The sequence below is a fragment of the Lycium barbarum genome, chromosome 3, assembly GCF_019175385.1.
Source record: "Lycium barbarum isolate Lr01 chromosome 3, ASM1917538v2, whole genome shotgun sequence".
Taxonomy (NCBI): Eukaryota; Viridiplantae; Streptophyta; class Magnoliopsida; order Solanales; family Solanaceae; genus Lycium; species Lycium barbarum.
Genome location: NC_083339.1, coordinates 127,913,879 through 127,932,919, shown reverse-complemented (window position 1 = coordinate 127,932,919; position 19,041 = coordinate 127,913,879). Strand labels below are relative to the sequence as shown.

The 19,041-nt window shown below is 33.9% G+C and overlaps 1 protein-coding gene across 3 annotated transcripts; it reads left to right on the top strand.

Annotated features, from left to right (window-relative positions):
- Positions 1–4,770: 4,770 nt before the first annotated feature.
- Positions 4,771–13,195, top strand: LOC132632396 (probable ADP-ribosylation factor GTPase-activating protein AGD15). 3 transcript variants are annotated; one of them, XM_060348320.1, is made up of 9 exons: positions 4,771–5,307; positions 6,377–6,435; positions 6,660–6,750; positions 8,553–8,634; positions 9,508–9,598; positions 9,697–9,880; positions 10,146–10,320; positions 10,637–10,739; positions 12,935–13,195. In XM_060348320.1, coding segments are annotated over exons 1-8 (735 nt in total). In that variant the 5' UTR covers positions 4,771–5,256; the 3' UTR covers positions 10,639–10,739; positions 12,935–13,195. The 3 variants fall into 3 exon arrangements, with proteins under 3 accessions (XP_060204303.1, XP_060204302.1, XP_060204304.1); XM_060348319.1 differs by having other exon boundaries at positions 4,772–5,307; positions 12,932–13,195; XM_060348321.1 differs by having other exon boundaries at positions 4,808–5,307; positions 8,553–8,607; positions 12,932–13,195.
- The last annotated feature ends 5,846 nt before the right edge of the window (positions 13,196–19,041 follow it).

Here is a 19,041-nt window from a genome sequence, read left to right as displayed (position 1 = left end):
CTTTTTTGTTTTTCAAATTTTTCACTTGGATGGTTCCGTGCATCGACAATTCATGCTCCAAGTGTCTCAACAAGTATTAGGTTTGCAATTTTAATTTAGCAATATTAAAAATTTATAACATAATAGTGACAAGTAAATGGCTTATAGATATTATATATCCATTATTAAAAGGAGAAGAAAAGGCATTTACATTAAGCACAGTGACAATTCAACAAAAACTCACATGTATCATTAAGACAAAAAGTTAACTATCATTATAAATTTAATTTTTAAATTTTGAATTTAGAGTGGTTAAATTAATTTATTTATTCATTGAATTAAGATATTTTTTATGTGACTGCAGTTATTATTTGAATTTGTGTGATTGCAATTATCTTTTTAATTAATTTGAATTAAAACTTCCAGGGGTAACCACGTTACCACTTTAATTTAGTAGAACAATGCGTGACAGATGTTGACGAAATGCCCCAAAGAAATAACGCCTTAATTCTGGCCTTGTAGAAAACAATAAAGGATGCTGATAGCCAATTATATGCTTAAAAGTGACGAGATGAGCATTATAGAGCCTTCGTGCAAGAGAGAGTTGCCGTATTATTTCTCAGTTACAGGGAGAGCTGTGCATGTTGCTTTGTTGTTTTAACTGTTGTGGAAATAATGGATGATTAAGGAATAATATTTTCTTTTCCTCCTTAGAATCAAAATGTTAGATCTAAGGTTGGACCATTTCTTTGATGGTGTCATTTTATTTTATTTAATGTAATTTTTTTGGTGAATGTTGTAGAAGGCATTTGGGAGGGAATTGCACATTACCCATAATTAATTCGGCACCATCTATTATACTGCTTTAATTCATAACCTTTATGTTCTCATCTCCTTTCTCTGTGATATATGAGCAGATAATTGTTGGCGATGTGATATACAGTGAAACAAATAGTGCAGTACTTAAAAGAGAGTGGGGTTATTTTCTTTTTTATTCACAAGTTGTGCAACTAATAACATTACTGCTCAAAGAGAGTGGGTAGAAGTGATATTTTTTGCTACAGAATTTGATCTCGAGGCAGAAGAGTATGTTCCACTTCCTAAAGGAGAGGTTCACAAAAAGAAAGAGATAGTCCAGGTTACTCTCATAGGTATGAAATGCACTTCAAGATAGATGCTTTAAAGATTGTTTTCTCTGTGAACTTCAAATTTTGAAGAGTGAAATTCTAGATACCTATTGGAGGAGTCATGTTATGGAACCTTAGATAAGATATAACAATGGCCAAGAATTACTCCTCCCATATGATAATGAGTAACTGGAAAAATGGTTAGTGTATTTTATAACAAATGACATAGTCAACGGAAAAGGAGGGAATCTCCAAGTATCTCCATTTTTTGCTTTTACAAATAGATCAATACCTAAATGGCGTTTTAGGAAATTCGTTACAGGGGACATGAAGGAATTCGTAAATAATTGCACTTTTGGATTAATTATTAATGATAAAAATCTGTGATAGTTTGCTGGAATCATTACTGTAACCCAAAAAAAAAAAAGGAGGGGGGGGGGGGGGGGGGGCTACTTCTCCTAAATTTTTCTTTTTTCTTGCATGTATCTATCAAGTAAAATTAATGTTTTGTCGGGATAAGCTAAACTAAATTCATAAATGTCAGGATAATATTAGTTTTTGTTACTATTTTGAGTAAATTACTTCTTTTGTATTAAATAAATTCCTAATAGGTGCTAAAGTGAAGATCATACACTGTTTAATTTAAATGGTCATCCGGAGATGAACGTAAAGTTTGAAATCTCCTTACATATTAACCATCAAAATTTGATCACGTATTAAAAAAAGTGTGGGTTAATATTATATAATTTTGTACTTAAGTTTATGTAATTTTATCTTAGAATGATACTTTGACCTTGATTTATGTTAAATCAATTGATGAAAGGTGCCTAATGTCATTTCCTAAATATGTAACATATGATCTTTAGCCCCATATTTTTTTCTCTTATATCGTAAAGTTAATATTCGAATTTCTTCTACTTTCAATTTAAATAATATGTAATGTTAAATTTGCTGTCGTCTTTCCTGGAATTGAGGTGAGGAGACACAAATTTTTTTGTTCTTCAGCTAGCTTTGCGACAACTTCGTCTTTTTCATCACCCCTGATAATTGAGGTATTTGAAAGCTCTAATAATGATAATTCAAGTAAGTTGGTCGATTTACTTGATCAACTATTATGATATTGACCCTTGGCGTATAAAAGATTGTGTTTTGTTTGAAGAAACGATTAGTAATGAAGCACTAGAAGCTGCATGTACCATAGAAAATGTTAGTCTACAATAAGATTGATCCTAAAAAAATGAGAATATAAAATCTGCAATATCTCACACATGGTTCATATATATTTGTTTCTATTATCTCTCTCCGCTTTTTTTTTCTTTGAAACGATCCGCGCATCGCGCAGGTACGTATATCAGTGTTTTAAAAGGCGGGGGCGTAAGGCGGGGCGTTTTACATACTCCTCGACGAGGCGTAAGCCTCGAGGCACGGGGCGTAAGCCCCATGGGTATTTAATTTTTAGTATTTCTTAAAATAATATAATTACAATAAATATTTTTAAATAGGTAAAATTACATAAAAAATAAAAGAAAACTGTAAATAAATGAATATATATATATATATATATATATATATATATATATATATATATATATGTGTGTGTGTGTGTGTGTGTGTGTGTGAGCGCGCTTGATCCTCATAAAAAAATGATCAAAGCAATCCATTATACACCGCTTATAACTTGTAATTATATATAACATAATTTTACAAGTATAAACAATACAATGAAATAAAAGCTATTATGAAATGCAAAACAATTCTAACATTTTAACTTTCAAACACGGAAAAAAACACAATTTCTTAAAACACTATTACTATCATACTATTCATTTTATCTCCCTATAAGCAAATAATCAATAAAATTTATCAATATTACAATTAAAACATAACTTCTTCATGAACAAAAAATAAAATTATATGATAATTCTGATACATAGGACTTATGACCAATGACAAGTGAAAATGTACAATTCCGCTATGTGTTTTTTTAAAAACAATTAAGTGATATTCACCCTCACGACGTTCTCAAAAAGTAAATATCCAATACTACGACTTGTTATATGAGTTACACCCAATCTTCTATTTCTATAGATGAAAAACTATTAAGTATCATTATTTTGTTAAACAATTATGAGAGTGAATGATTTTAATTAAGGAATTTAAAATATAATTTGTGTAAGAACTGTTAGGCGAGCCCTGAGCGTTGGGCGTTAGGCGTGTTTAGGCCGTAAGGTTGGGCGCTTAGGGCGTAAGCCTCATAGGAACTAAGCCCCGCACGTTAGCCCCAGGGCGTTTTGCCACTGCCCTGCCCCGAGGCGAGCCCTGAGGTGAGTCCTGACACTGCCTTTTAAAACAATGACGTATACTAGTTATTTACTAAATATCGAACAGATATTCAACTTTTTAATAGGCGCAATGGGTATAAGGTGGGAGTAATTTTTTATATTGAATTGACCAGCATGAGAAATTTGTTTGCATAATGCCACCCTATAATTCATTGTATCAACCTCCAAATTTACTTTTAAGGGGTCATTTGGTACACGGTATTAGTTGGGATATCCCAGCACTAATTGTGAGATTAATTTTGTACCACCGTCCAGATCCCATTTGTTGTCAAACATAGGACTTGTTATGCAGCAAAATAAAGAAAATGATGGAAGACAGGTTTGAATTTTACTCTTGTTGATTACATCATCAAGAGGTTCATCATTTCTATAAATAAATGGTTCATTCCTCACTTGTTAACATCCCAACAAGATTTGAGAATCAATCTTGTTTCCTTTTCTCCTCCACTTATTAATTGTGAGTATAAGAGTGAGTGACGGGAAACATTTGTGTGAATCCTTCTTCGAAGTGATCATGTGTCGTTATTCTTTTGGGATGCTTTGGGTTAATTAGAGTATATATCTAATTTTGTACTCTTGGGGTCATTTGGTGCATGATATAAATTGGTATATTATAGCACTAATTTTTTACGTCATGTTTGATACTTTTTACCAAACAGAGTATAAAATAAAGCACAATCTTAAGCATGAGATATCGCATCTTATCCCACTAACTAACCTTGGGATCATATCCCATCTCCCAGATGGAATAAATTAATTCCGAAATTATAATCTCAAGATAATTTAGTACACATACCAAACGACCCTGGTGTTATAGTGAAATTATTCATCTCCTCCTGTAGCCGAACCACGCTAATTTGTATGTTCTTTATTTTTTTTACTTATCATTATTATCAACTCGTGTCTTTGTTATTGTCATTATAATATTGTTTGGCAAAATTCTGCACTACCCAGATTTCAGATCTTCACAAGAAGTACCTAACGGATTAAGCAATACATCAACTAAGCCATGCACGTAGTTATAGCCCACACTTCTGTATGCAAATTATCGACTTCTTTCAACTTGCCCCGTATATTATCCATAAGGAAAGTAGAATTCCCATGAAATTTCTTAGAGCAATTTAGCATGCGGTTAACCTCAAAATGGGTTGATCGACCGGTTATCCCCGTAATTGACCCCTAAGCTCGGTGGAATCGGAATGAGGGGTATATTTGTTGTGAGTATGTGTGCACCATTTTTTAACGAAGGTATATGCCTTTCCAGATTAATAAATGTATCCTCTGTTTTTTTTTTTTGGCACGAACGAGTAATAAATAATGCCAATTTTTGGAAAGGAAAAGAATAATTTGTATCTGATAATAAATGCTAATAAGACACGTGTTTATTGCACACCCTTCTATTTTATTTAAATTTAAATATAAATATATGGTTCATGAATGTGCACGTTTACCTCAATTAATGGGATTTTTTTTTTCCAATAAACAATTAATGGGATTTTTTTTTTTCCAACAAACAATTAATGGGATGAATGTTTGTGTTGTGTGTGCGCGTGTGAGAGTGATGGGAGAGGAGAGTGGATGTTGATGGGTTAAGATTGGAGTTGCCGTTAGGAAAGAAGCGCGTTTTATGGAATGTAAAATAACTGTTTCCATTCAATGTGTGAGGAGGAAAAACCATTCATTCAGCAAAAGAAAAAAAAAAAAGAGAATACACATTTACACCATCCCTAGAGAGGGAGATAGTTCTCTCTCCCTCTTTGTTAGGCCTTGTTGTTTCTTTTTGGCTTTTGGGAAACAAATCAACAGCCATGAACGACAAGGCTTCCGTTTCCAAGGAGCTTAATGCCAAACATGCAAAGGTAATTAGCCCTTGTTTCTTACGTGCTATATTGATTGTAGCCGTAGGCGGATCGGAGATTTAAATTTTATGAGGTTGATATTTTAAGTTCTTAGTATTGAACGACTTGGCGCAACTGGTAAAGTTGTTGCCACGTGATCAGGAGGTCACGGGTTCTAGCCGGAAACAATCCTCTTGTAGAAATGCAGGGTAAGGCCGCATACAATAGACCCTTGTGGTCCGGCCCTTCCTGAACCCCGCATATAGCGGGAGCTTCGTGCACCGGGCTGTCCTAGTATTGAATTTATTGTATTTTTTAAATTATGGATCCCTTCCTTCCCTGGACCCTACACATAGTGGGAGTTTAGTGCAACGGCTGCCTTAGTATTGAATTTATTGTACTTTTCCAATTATGGATTCAAACTTACCTTTTATTGCAATTTGATTGAATTTTTACACTAAATTTATGCTCCGACTCAAAAGTACTGGGTTCAGGTGAATGCGACTTTACAACTCTACACCCGCCATATTTATTTGTAGTTTTTTTGTGTTGATTAATTTGATTTTTCATATAGCGTTCGTCTGCTGTACCAATGGGAGCAATTCAATTGTATGCAATGCATTTTGCCAATCCCTCGACTAATATACAATTCATAAGGAGAAGAGATAGAAATTGTGCCCAATTTCATCTTTCATCAGTAGTTTTATCTGACCTTATTGAGGAATTAGATTGGTAGCAATTTCTTTTATCAAAGAGAACAGGTTCCAATTACCATGATTCACAGTATAATTATCTTTCATTAAGAGGTCTAATTTTTTGAAATTGCCCGTGAACTGGTATCACAGATGCCACATAGCTTCTGTCATAGCCAGATATACATTTTTTTAAGAGGAAGAACATCTGAAGTAAGAAATTATATGCATATATAATTATAAGGTCTGTTTATTTGCAAAAGTCAAAGTTATATCCTTTTGACTTAAACTCTTTGTCACTAGTGATCGCTTGTTCTTTTAAATTTTTTGTTACAGTTGATTTTTCTGCACTTCATGTATGATTTTCTATCTTAGTGTGTATTATTCACTACTTGCAGATATTGGAGGGCCTTCTTAAGCTTCCAGAAAATAGGGAATGTGCAGATTGTCGGGGAAGGTGCGTTTTCTGCAACCAGTTTGCAGCAATTAACTGTATATCATGTCTGTTTAGAATTGTAGTAGGCTATAAAAGGAGCCAGATGTGCACTTTTACACCATGATCATAGTCTATGTGATTCTCTTTGTTTAAGTCTTTCACGGTGTTCCTATGCTAAAGCATATTCCTTTCATCTAACATGTTAGTCTAATCAATTTTTAATAGTTTCTAATACTTTGTATCAGGGCCCCAAGGTGGGCGAGCATCAACCTTGGGATATTCATCTGCCTGCAATGTTCAGGAATTCATAGGAGTCTTGGGGTACATATCTCAAAGGTATACACTTTAGATACTAAACTTATGAGTATCAAATATCAATAACTATAATTCTTAGTAATGTGTGCAAATGAGCAAAATAGAGCAAAATACATTACTTAAGACGTTTTTTTCATTTTTTCTTTACTGTTTGACTATCAAATGCATCCATCTTCCTTGTTCTTAATAGTATTACAAATTCAACACTAAAAAAAATTACCAACAGGTTAAACACAGTTTCGATTCTGGGTTCTAATGATTTTTTGTAAACCAATCTGAACGAGAAACAGTTTGATGCATATAACTTAGATTAGTGGTTTAGAGATGCATTTAAAGGGTCATCATGGAATTTGATACGGGCCACCTGAATTCCAAGTGAGGAAAGTAAAAAACTATAAGCACTGTGCAGAACTAAATTTAGAGTAAGATGGGAAAGTTCAGATGGTGAAGCCTAAATTAACCTCTTTGCACAAAGGGCTATTATCTATTAGCATTCTTGGGGACTATCTGTTAGTGGAGATGGCTTCCCCTTCTGAGGTAAATTTTATTTTCTCATTGCTTATCAGCAAGGGGGAGAAAGTCAGAAAGCAAAGAGTTCGATTTGTTGACGACTTCAAACATATTATCCCACCCACCCCCGTCTCTGAAATGTCTAATATAAATAACTTGTAGCATAAATGCCTACATATACTTTAGTGAAATATATATAGTATGAAATGAATTGCTTTTCTTTCCAAGCTTTTTTCTCCTTTAGTATAATTATATTCATTGCCATATCTGAAATATGCTGGTTTCTTTAGGATATTCGTTTCTAGTTTTAGTGTACCTACCCTTAGATAGAATTCTGAAGAGGAAGGGGCTACGCACGATGAACTTTTGGTCTCTTTATATGTTTTCAGGTTCTGGACAGAGAAAATAAGTTATGCTTTTAAATGTTAACGATGCTTAATGTCAACTAAGTTTGTTATCTGTGCTTTCTTCTTGGAAATGTTGATGTTTCAGGCTATCAGTGATTTTTAGTAAACCCTTACACTCGACTTCTCTTGAAATTAATTAAAAGTAAAGCTAATGACCATGCAAGGGTTGTAATCTCAAAACTGAATGTGAAAAATAATTTGAACTTGTTTGTACAGTGTTACTTTTCCTATCAACGTAAAATAATAGTAGTCAAAAAATCCAATTGTTTTTTCTACTTTAGTAACAGAGAAATGATACCACTCAGATTGATTTGGAGAAAAAAAAAATTGTGGTTAAGGAAAATGGAGACTGGGTCATCTAGAAGATGTTGCTTATGTGTTGTTGACTTCAGTTTCTCTTCAGTGGATCTTAACTTTTCGTGGAGAACTTTTTGAATGAAAATAAAGAAACTACATTCTTGTAATTTGGTAAATATTGTTTTCTGTCCTGATGCTCTCACTGATTTTCTGAAGAGACGGAAGCAATCTGTACAATGAGGCTACAACAACAAACAATTGTTCTGTACATGAAAGTTTCCATTTTATTGCTGCATAAAAACATTCTGCAAATTTACTGAATCAAAGATTTCTAGTGATTCCTTTTGAATTGTCCAAGCAAAAATGAAAAAGATAAAGATGGCACTGGCCTTGACATTCTGTCCCGGTTGGTCTCAGTTTATGCCTTTACCTTTTTATTTGTATACATGCAACCGTGGAATTGAATCCACTTCCAGAAGAACTAGGTGGATTTGTCATTCAGCTTTATCTGAATACATCACAGAAAGCACGCATAGACTTTTGGATATGGACTCTAGTGCTTAATCTTCTTTGCTAATAGCTATCTGTCATGCTTCTTGCTTGTAATAGGTAAGGTCGACAACTTTGGACACATGGCTGCCGGAGCAGGTTTCTTTTATGCAGTGTAACTCTCTCTCTCTCTCTCTCTCGGGTATTTGTCACTACTTTATCTAAATGACCTTAGTCACTTCTCTACTTCCCAACTGAATCCTTTGAGTATGCTATGCAGCTCTCATCCTTATGGCATTTCATAGTTAGCAAAAGGGTACTAATCTTCTTTCAATTACTAACTAGGTCAGAGTTATTGACAGCTCAGAATGCAGAGCTCGGGCAAGCTTTTGTGTCTTGTAGGAGAAAAAGGGATGGAGGAAGTGGGAAGGAGGAGTAAAGGCTAGTTGAAAACTTCCATGTTCTGTTAAACTTTGTTCCTCATCCTCCAGTGTTGTGTAAACATGTTGAATACATTCCACCATTAATTTTTTCAGTGGACAAGGAAACCCAAGTGAGGTGGTTGTTGGAAAAAAAGAAGGAAAAACTAGTCTGAATTAATTGGGAAAAGAGACTCCCTCTTCCTAATTTACATGACTGATGATATTCTATCTGTTGTCGGATGTGCATGAATGTAATTGTTTTTTCCAACTATCAAGGCATAAGTTGAATTGTAACATGTAGAGTCCATCCTCAATCAAACAGCCATCATAAAAATGGACAAGAACCAGAAGTTCTTCACAGAGGAGGTCTTTTATTGGTCGTATGCTTTGTGGGGGTGGGGGGAAGACCTACTATTTTTTCCCTAGAACTGGAGAGTGTTCTCCAGGTGAAAATCTTTCCTAAGAAGCTTATAAAACAAGACACAAGAAACGCGGTGAATATCTTGGAGTAAATGTTATTCTGCATTCCAAATTGAGCCTGTAAAAATGTCATTTGCCCTTGATATTCTAGTTATTTCCCCCAATTTTTTGTACTTTTGAAGATATATAGGAGGCTAACTGGGATAAGTCTTGGTACATGTTTTGTTGTGCAGGTGTAGGTAATGAGAAGTCGAACAATTATTGGGAGGCAGAACTACCAGCAAGTGCGGATAAAAGCGACATTGCAAAGTTTATTCGGACCAAGTAATTCTGCACAAATGCTAATTTTATGCACTTGCAAGTTTCTATAAAATGGAAGCTACATTATAGCTCCCTTTGCATAAATTTTATTGTGACTCCAGGTATCAGGACAAACAATGGGCTTCTAGATATGCCTCTCAACCAGCACCATCTAATATGATTGTTGAAACAAGTGAAGTCGGAGGAAAAGCTGATATTCCAAGGAAAGCAAGAAAATATTCCTTGGAGGAGGATGTTTTTAGTGCACAACCGCCACAAGTTCCTACAGCAACAAGATCTCGTGGGGTACTGCAAATATTGTACTTTGTTTACATGTTTCTACTTTGGAAGCAAAGTTCTTTTTAGGTTTTAACTAACAGGAGTATCCCTTTGCCTACTTCTTAACCTGATTAATTTGGTTCACAACAATCTCTTTATTATGTGCTATACTGTTTGGAAAGTCATATAACCAAATGCATCATGCTGATACTAAGTTCTCTGGGTAGACTACATTTTTTGCCTGGATCCTTTTGCTGTCAAGCATGGCTCAGAAAAGTGCTTCATTTTTCAGGCTTCTTTGGACACGATGGATGAATTTCTTAATTTACCTCCAAAAAATGGTCTCATCAGTGCCCCATCTGTGAAGCACAAAGAAGATACAAAGGATCTGTTCAGTTTGCTCTATGCCTCAGAGGCAAAACAAGATCGCACTATTGTGCCTCCATCTCGCTGGGCAACTTTTGAGTGTGAGTACTTGTACAAGTTTATGAATTATGCAGCAGTTAAAAGAATTGATACACAGGTCAATTGTTAACATAGAGCTGGAGAAAACTAGAAGAATTGGGAAAATACTTCTTCTCTTCTCAGTTGGTTGAATCTTCGAAAACTATTAAGTTCTTATGTTTTGCCATGAAAGTAAACTTGTATTCTATTGATTACTGGCTATACATATATTGGTATCCCAGCTGTTATGTTGTAAATATTGCTTTGCCGTAAGTAAAGGTCAGCTTTTATTAATATGAAATACCAACCTGTAAATTGATTTTTTCTTCTTGGATATAGGAGCTGACGAGACCAAGAGAACCAGTTAATTATATTCTAGCACTTCTGCATTGGATTAGAGTTCATGAATGATAAGTCAAGAAACAGAGCTGCACTTCAACATGTAAGCACATGTGTTGCGTATTATATTTTGTTGTCTTATTCAACCGGCAGTGTAGAAGCAGTAAAGATAAAAGATTTGAGGTTTCTTGTGTAACTAGATTGCCCCCCGAGTGCTTTGCGAGACAATTTCCATTCGGTGCCGTTTCTATTTAAAACTACACCCAAGCTTGAATTGTATATTTGACGCTTTCATGCAATTGAGTCTGTTTTGACTACAATAGTTATAACTTTATGCTGATACCGTCCTAATATTAGATTTCTCTTCTGGCATAATCAACTGCATTCTTCATGATTGCTATTAGGGGATGTAACTGATGCTGCAATTTAAGTATCCCTTTGCATTCCTGTATCAGTTCCTACTCTCTAGATGAACACATCTTATCTGTCTTCTCTGATCTTATGAAAGGAGTTGGGACCAGCATTCATTTAGTCTGAGTACCGATTTTGTGATTCATCTTCTGAACAAGATTATATCTGCAGTATGGATAAGATGGAACACTTAGAATTTGAGATTTCTGGACCGAGCACTGTATATTTATTTTAGGAATTCATTAGACAAAGAGGTTAGTAGAGAAAAAGTAAATCTTGGAAGCAGAATCTTACTCTTTCTAAAACTGTGTTCGAGTAGAAGTTTTGCAAGAAGAGAAAGGAAATTGTGTTGAGTCAATCAATGTGGAGATGGTCAAGATCGGAGACAAGAGAAGTGATGGAACTGGAAAGCTATTGATTCAAATTACCAGACCAAACTAGATTATTCCCTTAGCTCTACCTGTTAATACACTTTCTGTGATACTGAATCATTCTATATATTAAAAACCCTTATAGATAGACGTCAAAATCCACTTAAGTATATCTGAATAGGATACTATTTTATTTCAATTTGCATAACAATTTCAAACTTGGGTGGTCTGTAAAAACATCCTTTTTACCTTAAAATTCCCAGGATGATTGAATGGAAGCTCTATGATGAACAAATACCTCTGTATTTATTAATTTCTCTTGAAAGGCAAAATGGATGTCATATTTGTGACAGTTATTGTAGAAAATCACCTTCAGATAGGAGAAATTTGATTATTGGCTGTTCACATTTGCATGGATTACATTAAGTAGCACTTCAAGTTTGTCTTATAATGATGTTTGTCTTATAATGATGTAACCCTATAATTAGTACAATTCATAGCACGGATTGGAAATATCAGTCAGATTATCCACAAGACAGCTTGAGCTCATGATGGAACCCTTAGTACACTTCAAATTTGTCTTATAATGATGTAACCCTATAATTAGTACAATTCATAGCACGGATTAGAAATTTCAGTCAGATTATCCACAAGACAGCTTGAGCTCATAATGGAACCCTTAGTACAATTCATAGCATGGATTACTAATTTTCATGTGTATATTTCAATCTTTGGAGCGATCTAGGAGACCTGGATTAAAAATTCAGGAAAAGAATCACTTCCCCATTAAAAATTCGGGTTCAGTACTTGCAGTTTATCAGTGTATGTTAATTGTAACTAGTAAATGTATCTGGCATGAATCAACAGCTCTCCAAGTATTAGGATCCTGGAACTGACTGGCCACTCTAGAGGAGCTATTCAGCATACTAGAATGCAGGGGCGGAGCTAGAGGGGCGGAAGGGGATTATGCCGGAAAATCACATTGTAAATACTAGGTCAAAACACCTTTTTATGTAAAATATAGTAGATGCTGAATCCCTTGGTAAAAATCACGTCTTCCCCACTGCTAGAATGTCTTGTTCATTCCAAATGCAGTAATCAGTCAAGACTACATATATAGCTTCACATCTTCCTTTCATTTTAATTCAGATATACTGTGCTATGCAGTAAGCACCAGGATCTCTGTCTTGCTTTTTGTTCGGAAAATACGTTTCGTATAAATGTCAATCATAAAAAATAACCTCATTTGTTCTATCTTTGGATTCTTACAATTACCTTTGAGAGGAATTGGATTCTTATAGTTATCTTTTAGAGGAATTTTCCATAATTTACACATTGCTTTGGTATGTTTTCCTAGAAAGTTCACACAGACCATATTCCCTTAACTTTTCCTTTTCTTGCTGCGTTGTAATATGCAGAGTATGCTCATTGTTTTCCTTCTATTGTTATTGTTAAAAAAAGTTCAGTTATGATTTTCTTCTATATATTTCATAATCTTTGCTGTAATTCTTAGCAGGAGGAGCCTCTTTCACTTGTGAAGACTTGCTGGGATTGGTATTTGGGCTGATAGTCTCTATCCATTGTTATTAGTTTTCGTGGATCAAGCAACATTTAGAGACTAGAGAGTTCATACTAGTTGCGTCCAATATGATTAATTAAATAGTTGGCAACTGGATTCTACCACTACTTGTGTCTTAAAGATTAATGTATGGTTCATTATTTTTTCTGTATAGAAAGTGATTTCCTTCATATAATACTACACTTTATTTTGACCCTATTTTTGTTTCTTTTTATCTTCCTAAGTTTGTTATGCTGTTCTTACCTAATGAAAATGAAAGAATTCTTCCCCTCACCCCGTAAACATCCAGCTTCCGAGCTCTCTATCGAAGAAACCATCGCGTAAGGGGTCATCCGAATTCCCTTCGTCGGAATTGTTACACAAGGTTAAAATTATTATTTTCTGTATGTGTTGATGTTGAATTCCTTAACTTCCTCGTGTGTTTACTTATTTATATTTTGAATCTCCTTGGTGAAAATCCTAGCTCCGCTACTCTCTGCGTGCATGTATATTCATTGTACCCGTATCAATCAAACACATGCACATTGTTTTCGTTGAGGGTGAGTGTGTATAATATATCTTCCTTGATTGATTTGACTGCTATAAATTCATTGGATCCAAGTCCAAAGTATTAAGCTTGGACTGGAAGTCTTTAAAGGAGAAATAAAATGAGTAATTAACTACAGGATTAGTTCTGTTTCTTTGTTTATTAAAATTAGTTGAGCTGCTGAAGATGTTTGAATGAATCAACTTGACATGCATATAAAATACAAGGGTGTGATTATTATTTTTTTGGTCCCAAATCTGTATTCTGGGGCCATATCTAACTTGTATTATCACTCACTTATTATTAATATTTCAAATTGAGTTAATAATTGACGTTTCAACAAATTTCTCCCCCCCCCCCCCCCACCCCACCTTACCCCTTCCGAGCAATTAGGAAAACTTCACGATGTTTCCAACGCTATTTTTAATCCCAAAAAAGAAATCTAGCTTGATTTCTTGTGTATCATTTGTCAACAAAATAAAATGTAAGGATCACTTAAACTTCTTAAAATATTCTTGTTATTATACAAGCCAATCAGGGGTCATCCAAGTATTTAAAAGTCAGGTAATGTTACATTAAGTCTGAGATTAAACACGTTTTGTTTTATTCTGTTTTATGTAAGCTTCTCATTTGATTGAGAGTTGATATGTTTGTATATTAGAAAAAGATATAACTTTCCTGATGAGTTATAGCATTTCATAGTTTTGATGATTAACAAACGATCCAAGGACCAGGTCCTCCATTAGATCCCACGAGAGCAGTGCACGGTACTTAACAGCTGTAAAGCTGCTGCACTGTTCAAACAAAACTGCAGCAGCACAGTTGATGTATGATGGAAACTAAAAGCCCTGGAGAAGTCACTATTCATGGTCACATGTTTCTCACATGCTCTCTATTTGGTCTCATATTTATACAACATGTTGGGCATTATTTGACCTAACACTTGCAAATCTAAAAAGCTATATTTCTCTCAAGTGTGACGGCTACCTTTCTCAAGGTGTCCATAAGAACAAGATCTCAACAATCAGAGGGATCAGTTCCTGCCACTGAAGACATTTGAAGTCCTAGGATAGTTGAGTCTTGCTTCATGCTCTATATTTGTATTCCTACACTGTTTGTCAAGAAGCATCATAGTAGGACAAATTTCAATCTTTGTAACTTTGTTTTCTTGGCTAGAGTTAGCTAAGTATCAGTTGAATCGTTGTTACCCCCTATTTTGAATGGGTCCAAGATAGTTTGCAACATCCCGGTTCTTCTAACTGGTATAAAAGAGTTAGAGTCGCCACCTTATTTTTTAGGAAAATCAGGAAACCTATATGTATTTGTGTGTCTACTCCATCCTTTTTGTCCACGAAACTATGAGGTTCTAGATAAGAGTTTTATTTACCCCGAGGGGAAGGTATTAAGCATCCCTCAGAGCCTGTCCGAAAACAGTCCTTAAACTTAGTTTAACTGAACACTAGAGGGGGATTATTTATCTGTTTATCATTATTATTACTTGTTTTCAAAATGTTGTGATTTCATGAAAAACTACACTAGGTGATAATATGCGAAGTGTATACAGTGTATAAAAAATGTATGTATATCAAGTATCAAGAATTTATGAAGAATGTATATCGATATAAATGTACAAAGGAGTGTAAAGATGTGAGGACCCACAGCTGGGCGCTAACGATACTGTGAACCCCTGGGTACAGCTGGGCGCTAACCATACTGACCCCATGAACATGCGTACATACATACATACATGACATGCATACTCAGGTATTGTATGGGCAGGTGCCAACAGACAATTCGATATACGCTGCAGCGGCTGGTATCGAACCCGTGACCTCCCCCCTTTTGTTCTCCCAAAGGAGACGACTCTCACCAATTGTGTTGCAGCTCAATTGGTGAGAGTCGTCTCCTTTGGGAGAACAAAAGGAGGGAGGTCACGGGTTCGATACCAGCCGCTGCAGCGTATATCGAATTATCTGTTGGCACTTGCCCATACAATACCTGAGTATGTCATGTCATGTCATGTATGCATGTATGTTCATGGGGCGCAAGGGCCCAGGGGTCATCACATCGCAAGGGGTGTGGGTCCTCACAAAAGAAAACATACCTCGTAAATATAAAAGTGTATTTGTTGGTATAAAGAATGTATATCCGTTAGTGTAAAGAATGTATACAACTATATAAATAATCTATAAAAGAATGTAAGAGTATGTAAAATAAATATATCAAGTATATAAAGAATGTGGGTCTATGTATATTAAAAGAATATATGTATATTAAACATATAAAGACCATATTTCAAGTATAAAAGAGTGTATATCAAACATAGAATGTATAAAGAATTGTTTAACTGGGTATATTAGTGCATAAAGAATGTAAAAATAATTTACGAATATTCATTGTTGTAAAGAGTTTATATAATGAAATTATTCAGGAAAGTGAAGTTTATTTGACTTGTTTCTACCGTTTAGTTAAAAAGAGTGTTCGTTTAATAAATATCATATCAAAAGAATAAGGAACAAAAGTTTAGTAAAATGTTTTGGTAAAAAATAAGTATAAAAAATTATGTATGGAAAAATGAGTAAAAGATATAATGTCTTTTAAAGAATAAAAGATTTGTAAATGGACGGCCTAGTATTACCTAGCGTCAAAAATGTGGATTTAGCTTAACTAAAATATGTATTAGTGTATATGAAACAATATAAAATGTACGTTGTATTAAAAGTGTATAAAGAATATAAAATAAAGGATGGACTAGTATTTTTGCCTAAACGGTAAAAGTGTGAATTTAATTAACAAAGTATTTATACCAAGTCAATTTAATCTATTTATAAAAGTATTCACGGCCTAAGTCTTGCCTAAGCGAATGGAGAATTTTAAGTTAAACAGACAAGGCGACAAGTAAATAAATATATCAGCCCGTCATTCCAAAAATAAAGCTTCCACCATACTACGAGTTTATGTTTTGTACAGTTATAAAGAACGCAGAAAGTAAATACAAACAATGATTCGAGTTCCTTCCGAGTGTCGTCTTCGAGATATATTTTCCGGTACCTGTATAAGCACTTCGTAAAAATGTTAGTAAGAAAATAAATAACTATCGAATGAGTTAAAAAATAATAAATAAACTTAAAATAAAGACCCATCTTTTCTACATGAGAGGCCTTGGAAATCGACGAAAATTTCTTCATCGGCCATAAATATAGTATTTGTAATAAATTGCAAGATGAAAGAAAAATGTGTTAGTTAAAATAATTTGAAAAAGTCAAAAAGTAAGTGACATGACATAAAGTCTTTAAAAGAGTGATTTGACAAAAAAGAGGATGAAACTTGATTTGACCATAGGATTAGTGTAGTGTATGTAATGTAAGAGTGTATATGGAAATGATATATATAAAAGAAATATATGAATATAAAAATGAAAATATATGTAAATGTAAATATGATGTAGAGAAAATGTAAAGAGCAAAATGTGTAGCGAAAAAAATAAAATAGGCATGTAGGGTGATGGTACAAAAAATGTAAAAGAAAATGCTTGAAAATGTATACATGCATAAAACTGTAGAGACAATATAACAAAAATATAAAGATAATGTAAAAAAATATACAGACATTGTAGAGACAATAAAATGCATTCTCTTTGATGAAAAGTTTCTCCCTTTACTTTTTGGTCAATAAAGTGCACCCTCTTTTTATGAAAATTTTATCCTTCTTCACTTAGTGGTTAGGTAAAATAAGTATGTACATATATATGTATATAATGTATGGTATAAAAATATATAAAAGAATATAGAGATGTAAAATAATGTAAAGGAAAAAGTGAGGGTTGAAGTGAAAAAAAGATGTATGAAAAATGTAGAGAAATATATGAAGAAAATGTAGAGACAATGTATGAATAAATATAAACAAAATGCATGAATAAATGTAAAGACAATACATGAATAAGTGTAGAGACAATGCATGAGTAAATGTAAAGACAATGCAAGAATAGATGTAAAAATAAATGTATGAATAAATGTAAAGACAAATGCATGAACAAATATAAACACAACAAATGCATGAACAAATATAAACACAAATGCATGAATAAATATAAAGTCAATGTATGTTATGTATATAAAAAATTATAAAGACAATGCATATAATAAATTTGAAGACAATGTATAAAATATAAAGACAATGTATAAAATATAAAGACAATGTATGAAAAAAGAAGAGAGAAAAAGAATATAAAGAGAGGAGGAAGATGCTAGCCTTGCTAGTCTTCCTATGAAGAGAAAATATGAAGAGTGTAGAGAGAAGAAAAAATATATGTGAGGTAGTGTGAAGTGGTCTATGTGAGAGGGAAGAGAGAGATGTTGAGCTTGCTAGAGAAAACTAAACCTAAACAAAAATCTGAAAATATGTACATAAAAAATAGAAATGCCCCCTCCCTTTTACTTATAATATAAAATAACCCTATTTACCCCTTTATCCCTTTTAACCCATGTGCAAAAATGTATTAACCAATGGATCAAGAACCTAACTCATCACCTCAAATGTCAACTTTTTAAAAGGTGACGAGACCTTGACTTAATCGAATTTTTGCTCTGCGTTAAAAAGTTAATTGCTCCGGTTTTCTCTGCACTGACGGACTGTACTAAAATATAGTTAACTAGTATATGTATAAATAATAATGTATGTATAAGATATAAATATAAATATTAATGTATAAGATATCAAAATATACAGGCTATAAAGTTAAGAAACGATTATGATCTGCACAAAAAATGGTAGTATTACGCTATACATGTGCAAAAATAATGTTTCTCGAAAATGACAATAAATTGATAAAATTCCTAAAATAAGGATAATTATCAAAAAATTGTCGAAAAATGCAAAAATGTTGTTCCTCTTTAACGAATTAGGGCCCTCCAAAACGTTAATTTTAAGCATGGCGAGCCAAAATTAGGTGTCAACAATCGTTGGCTAGAGGTAGTCTAGAATTGGAGTTTTGCAATAGAGTTATTGTAAAGGTGCTTACAATAGGTGTATTGTAAGGGTTAGGGATTAAGAGTTTAATTCTTAGGTTGCAATAGGTTGTAATCTGAAGTTGCTCAGTTGAGTGAAGTTGGAAATCCTACTAGGGTAGGTCGTGATTTTAATCCCTTGAGCAAGGAGTTTTCCACGTAAATATCTTACCTCATTTACTTTCCATTATTATCTGTGAAAACAATTCAGGGATCAGGTCCCCTAGACTGTTTTGAGTAAACTTTCAGATTGTGAACTAGCTAAAGGTGAACCCATAAGTTCTAACAATTGGTATCAGAGTAGGGACTTTCTAAAGGGGTAACACCTAGAAAGGATCCTCTTATGGCCAGTTCACTAAACCTAGAAAAGGAAGAATCTAGCACAAGACCACCAAGACTCAATGGAGAATATTATAAGATGTGGAGGGCAAGAGTGCGAGAGGTTATAGAAATGAAGGACAACGAGCCTATTCAAGATCTTGAGAAAGGAGAGTCAAAGATAGATGATTCAG

Bases quoted from the DNA above. Each gene is read 5' to 3' on its own strand.
- LOC132632396 (XM_060348320.1), top strand. From the start codon at position 5,257: ATGAACGACAAGGCTTCCGTTTCCAAGGAGCTTAATGCCAAACATGCA. The intron at 9,599-9,696 runs GTAATTCTGCAC...TTGTGACTCCAG, and splicing joins GCAAAGTTTATTCGGACCAA to GTATCAGGACAAACAATGGG. The intron at 9,881-10,145 runs GTACTGCAAATA...TTCATTTTTCAG, and splicing joins CAGCAACAAGATCTCGTGGG to GCTTCTTTGGACACGATGGA.